Genomic DNA, 5,650 nt, shown 5'->3' on the forward strand with positions numbered 1-5,650 from the left:
TTTTTTACTTTTATCAAACACGTGATTTTTAATCACACAAATATCGTATAGTGGACAGTCATTGGATCATTCCAAAAGGTTTTCCCTCACTTTCAAAAAGCCATTATTTATATCTGTAAACATGAGATTCTCTAAAATAATCATCAAATAATAAAATTAGTAAAGTCATTATATCTATTGCATAGTTTCTATCGTGAGGATAAACTAAGCTAATAATTTGGGCTTGTTTAACGTTAAATGTTTTATGACCTATGAGAGCGTGATTATTGCGAGGTTCTTGAGGTGGAGTTCTTAGCGGAATATAAAAATTCGTCTTTTAACTTTTAACTAAAAAAACTAAGAACCGGTTCTTAAATAATCATGTTCTAAAGAATTCTATTTATCCTGATGGGAACAAAAAAATGTTTACTTCAAAATAAATATGAAAAACACGTGAGTTTATAAAATACAACTAATTTGTAATTTTGTGATTAAATAGTATTTAAAAAAAATCCAATAATATAGACTAAATATTTAGGTCACAAACAAATCTTCTTTGTTTTCATCGTTTTCCACACCTCTGCAAAATTTTCCATCACATCTCGAATGGTTTTGTGAATTCTAAATAACACAATGAGTTCTAGTGGCGATATTTTTTCTTCGAGAAATTGGATGTATAAGCGAATCAATCAAACATCTAATGAAGTTTCTGAAGAATTTTGTCAAGGTTTAGAGAATTTTATGAAGTTTGCGATGAATCAGCCACTGTTTTTGGAGACTGGGAAGCTTTTTTTGTCCATGTATTAAATGTGAGAATGGAAAACTATGCAAAGAAACAACAGTCGCTGGACATATATATCAGAGGGGGTTTATGCTTAATTATTAGGTTTGGATTTCTCATGGGGAAGACTACAATATTTTGGGCAACAATAGTTTCGTGCCTGAAGAAACTTTGAGAGATGATTATCATTCAGAAGAAGAAAATCCTTATATGGAGATGATTTCAGATGTTCAGAACATGGAAGAAGAACCTAATCCCGAAGCAAAAAGATTTTATGATCTTTTGGAGCCGTGAAGAAAATCTGTAGTTTCAGAAAAGACTTGAGAACATGGAGAAACTTGTACAGTCTATCACAAATCTGAATGTCTAGACCTGGATTCACCACCAAAAAGCTCCCCACTTTCCATGAAGTTTATGTTCATCTCGTGTTTTAGTTTGTTTATTATGTATTTTGTTGTCTATTTTCGTGTAAATATCTTTGTGAACCTCACTTTGTTCTTTGACTTGGATGTTAACTTTTATTAAGTATTTTAATGGTAGTTCACGTTTTTTTAGTGTTTCATATTATATATAATATTATATATTTGAAAATAATGTCGTAATAATAGTATATTAATTTTGCCATTTTTATTTTATTTTGTTAGTAATAATATGTTACAAAATTAGTAACAACATAAGGTCACAAATAGAAGATGTTTGTGACAACTTAATTACTATCCTTCCGTCCCTAATTGTAACGCATATGTGTGACATTATTTTGGTCAAAATATATGACTAATGGGTGACACAAATTTGGTAACAACATGTAACGAATCTGTGTCTAAATGTGGTCACGGTTTGTGACGTATTGTGACGATTTAATCGTGACAAATTGTGGCGTTTTTGTGACTTTGATATTTCGTCACAATTGGTGACAAAATTGTTACCGTGATTAATGGTCACCATACCTGTGACGATTTTGATACGTAAATGGATTTATGACCATTTTATTGTGACTTTTTAGAATTTGTCACACATTAGTCCCAATACAAAAATTGTGACGAAAAAGTAAATCATTGTGACAAAAACTATGGTCATAATATCTATATTTTCTTGTAGTGGTTGTACATGGGTTTTATCCTTTTTGCTAGAATCGTATTAGGATTTTGCGGCCGTGTTGGAACCCGGAGGTTTGGATTCGGAGATCGCTTGGTTGGGACCCGAAGGTTCTTTGAAGTTATAATGACCCGTTGCACCCTAGGCTGCACAGAGGTTCTAACTTCTTTTTATCTTTGGAACCCTGAGGCCACATAGGAACCCAGAGGTTCTTCCGTAGACCCTGAGATCTTTGATTGGAACCCGGAGGCAATAGGGGAACCCAGATGTTCTTCCTTAGATTTTATGCGTAGGATCCGGAATCGTTTTGGGGAACCTTGGGTTTCCTCTTTAGATCGGGGGCTCGCATAAGGACCCAGAGTTCCTTGGAAACCCGGAATGTTTTGTTTTTCGCAGGGACCGTACTCCGCCTTCCTAGGCAAGACTACTACCGGTACTTGTTTGGATTTCGCATTCTGCCGCTCGGAATTTGGCCACTATCGAGTTCCTATGATGTATTCTACTTCTGCAGGAAGTCACTGACTGGCTTAGAGGGTGCTGGTGTGGGTGTTATGACCCAAGTGCTAGGCTTACGTTGCTTTCCACGTATGGAGAAGCAGGATTTAGATTGCTCCCTGTATTTCACAGTACTTTTGCAATGAGTATATACCATGTGTTCCCTGTATCGTGTAGCTCGTAGCGTTTTAATACATGTACTTTTCACATTGATACTCTGGGGACCCCGATGCGCCATAGGCTGCACATGGGTTTTAGGTAGTTTTAACAGCATACTCAGGCTTGCGCATACCCATTCCTGCTTTATGTCTCATACCCGTTTTGATTCTTTGTGGGCGTGCCACTGTGGTCATGCCAGTTTTTGTGAGGGTTGGCCGGGATCGGAGGTCTCTGGAGACCTAATCCAGCTTGTATGCCCCTTTAAGTATAGTGATTTCCCCTCTGCTTTTATAGCCGGAACTATTTTATTATAAGGTTTTTCCGGAGACGTTTAGCATACATAGGAGTAGGAAATCATAATGCTTAAATAGTATGTAGTAGTATAGAAATCATGATCTGGAGACCGTATTAAAAATGATAGGGTTTGAGGTGCAGGGCGTTCCAGCAGTTTGGTTGTATTTTACCTTTGCTATCTTGCAGCCTGTAGGCGCCTGCTCTCCGCACCTCGATGACCTTATAGGGTCCTTCCCACTCTGGGGTGAGTTTCCCCATTTTTTTTTCTGCTCGTCGTAGAACCCAGTCCCCTTGCTGGAAGGTTCTAGTTCTGACTTTCTTGTTGTACGTCCTGGCGACGTCTTGCTGGTAGGACCAGTTTCTCAGTCGAGCGGCCTCTCTTTTTTCGTCGAGCAGGTCGAGGCTTAGTGCCATCAGCTCGTTATTCTCCTCCTGAGAGGTAGATCTGGAGATCGTTGTTCTTACGTATATCTCTGTAGGTACAATGGCCTCAGAGCCGTAGACCAGCGAGTAGGGGGTTTCCCCTGTTGCTGCTTTAGGAGTGGTCCGGTAGGCCCATAGGACTCCGTGTAGCTCTTCCGCCCACTTCCCGTGAGAGCCCTCCAGTCACTTTTTAAGCATGTTGACCACAATTTTGTTCGTGCACTCGGCTTGTCCGTTAGACTGGGGGTGTCGGGGTGTGGCGAAAGTTAGTTTTATGCCCCAGTCCTTGCAGAACTCCTTGAAGTTGTGGCTCGTGAACTTGGGTCCATTGTCGGTGACGATCTCGTGGGGGACCCCGAAGCGAGTGATTACGTAGGTCCACAGGAACTTGCGAATCTGGAGATCTGTTATGCGGCTGAGCGCTTCTGCTTCGACCCACTTGGAGAAGTAGTCAGTGACTATCAGAAGGAAGATCTTCTGCTCCGGCGCCATAGGGAATTTCCCTACTATTTCCATGCCCCATTTTCTGAAGGGCCATGGTGAGCTTATGGACTTGAGGTTCTCCGGGGGAAGCTTGGAGACTGGAGCGTGCCTTTGGCATTGGTCGCAGTGCTTGGCTTGTTTGTTGGCGTCGGTGGCCATTGTGGGCCAATAGTAACAAGCCCTTCTGGCTCTGAGCAACAGGCTTCGACCGCTAGAGTGGGATCCACAACCTCCTTCATGTAGTTCTACAAGGATCCTAGCGGCCTCTTGGGGTGTGACACACCTCAAATACGGACCAGCAAAAGATCTCCGGTATAGCTTCTCCTGGGAGATGCAGTACCTCGCGGCTTGCTTTTTGATCTTTTTTGCCTCACTACGATCTTCTGGGAGGATGTCGGCCTCTAGGTACCGGATTAGGGGGGTCATCCAGGTTTGACCTTCTTCGACGGCGGAGACCTCCTCTGATGGGGGTTCCTCCATGGTAGCTGGCCATTGAAGCACGAGCAGGAGGATATTCATCTGGCTACTCGTTTCAAGGGCGGACCCTAGATTAGCCAGGGCATTGGCTTGTGAGTTCTGTTACCAGGGGATTTGAGTGAGCTTGCAGCTCTTGAACAACTTGATTAGTCGCTGAGCGACCGCAAGATACTGGATCATGCTGTCGTCTTTTGCTTGGTACTCCCCTTGTACCTTGTTGATTATCTGTTGGGAGTTGCAGAAGACCTGGATGTTCTCTTTCTCCATTTGATGGGCGAGGGCTAGGCCTACGATTAGGGCATCATACTTGCTTTCGTTGTTGGTTGCTTTGAAGTTGCATCTCACTGACCTTGAGGCTGTGTTCCCTGTTGGCGAGGTAAGCATTATCCCTACTCCAGCTCCTCTGAAGTTGCTGGATCCATCAACATGTAGGATCCATTCTCCCTCTTCCTTACTTTCACCTCGGAGGCATACCTCCTGCTCTAGAGCTGGGAGCAAGGCAGGTGAGAATTCAGCCACGAAGTCTGCTAGGACCTGTGACTTTATAGCCGTGGCGGGTCGAAATATTACATCGTACTCCCCTAGTTCCACAGCCCATTTGGCTAGGCGTTCGGAGACTTCTTGTTTATGGAGGACTAACTTTACAGGGAAGGAGGTAACATCCACGATTGGATGAGCCTGGAAGTAGGGTCAGAGTTTACGAGCGGCGACTATCAGAGCTACAGCCAGCTTTTCTAGGTGGCTATAGCGGGTCTCCGCGTCTAGGAGAGCCTTGCTTACGTAATAGATTGGTACCTGCTTGTTTTCCTCCTCGCAAACTAAGACGGCGCTCACGGCGTGTTCGGAGACCGCCATATATAGCAGCAGGATTTAACCGAGTAGTGGTTTGGACAGGAGAGGAGGAGTGGTGAGATACGATTTTAGCTCTTGGAGAGCGGATTCGCATTCTCTCGTCCACTGGAAATCGTTCGGAGAGTCTGGAGATGAACGTGCTCAAGGCTACCATCCTTCCTGTTAGCTTTTGAACCTCCTTGACGTTCTTTGGGGAAAGGATTGAATGAATGGCCCTGATTATCTCCGGGTTGGCTTCGATGCCCCGGTGGGTTACGATGTACCCGAGGAACTTGCCAGAACTGACCTCAAATGAGCATTTAGCCGGGTTGAGCTTCATGTTATATTTTCTGAGGGTGGAGAAGGCTTTCTTTAGGTGAGATATGTGGTCTTCCGCTTCCAGGGATTTGACCAGCCTGTCATCGATGTAGACCTCCATATTTCTCCTGATTTGGTCCGCGAACATCATGTTGACCAGTCGTTGATAAGTCGATCATGCGTTCTTTAGGCCGAAGGGCATGACCTTGTAGCAGTAAATCCCTCTGGACGTCCTGAAGGATGTTTTCTCCTGGTCTTCCGGGTGCATAAGTATCTGATTGTAGCCGGAGAACGTGTCCATGATGCTCATCAACT

The 5,650-nt window shown here is 43.5% G+C and overlaps 1 protein-coding gene across 1 annotated transcript; it reads right to left on the reverse strand.

Moving 5' to 3' along the window:
• Positions 1–2,404: 2,404 nt before the first annotated feature.
• On the reverse strand, positions 2,405–5,357 carry LOC111211053. Its single transcript, XM_022711915.2, has 5 exons — positions 4,982–5,357; positions 4,400–4,821; positions 3,431–4,285; positions 2,974–3,388; positions 2,405–2,469 (listed from the first exon to the last, which is right to left on the reverse strand). Exons 1-5 carry the CDS (start codon positions 5,355–5,357, stop codon positions 2,405–2,407), a joined length of 2,133 nt encoding a protein of 710 aa, XP_022567636.2.
• Positions 5,358–5,650: the final 293 nt, after the last annotated feature.

Source organism: Brassica napus, chromosome C6 (assembly GCF_020379485.1).
Source record: "Brassica napus cultivar Da-Ae chromosome C6, Da-Ae, whole genome shotgun sequence".
NCBI lineage: Eukaryota > Viridiplantae > Streptophyta > Magnoliopsida > Brassicales > Brassicaceae > Brassica > Brassica napus.

What these genes read in the sequence shown, in the direction of transcription:
- LOC111211053 (XM_022711915.2), bottom strand. Translation starts at nt 5,357, where the DNA reads ATGAAGCTCAACCCGGCTAAATGCTCATTTGAGGTCAGTTCTGGCAAG. An exon ending in CCCAACAGATAATCAACAAG is followed by an intron (nt 4,286 to 4,399) that starts GTACAAGGGGAG and finishes CCCTGGTAACAG; the next exon opens with AACTCACAAGCCAATGCCCT. An exon ending in AGTGCACGAACAAAATTGTG is followed by an intron (nt 3,389 to 3,430) that starts GTCAACATGCTT and finishes TCTCACGGGAAG; the next exon opens with TGGGCGGAAGAGCTACACGG.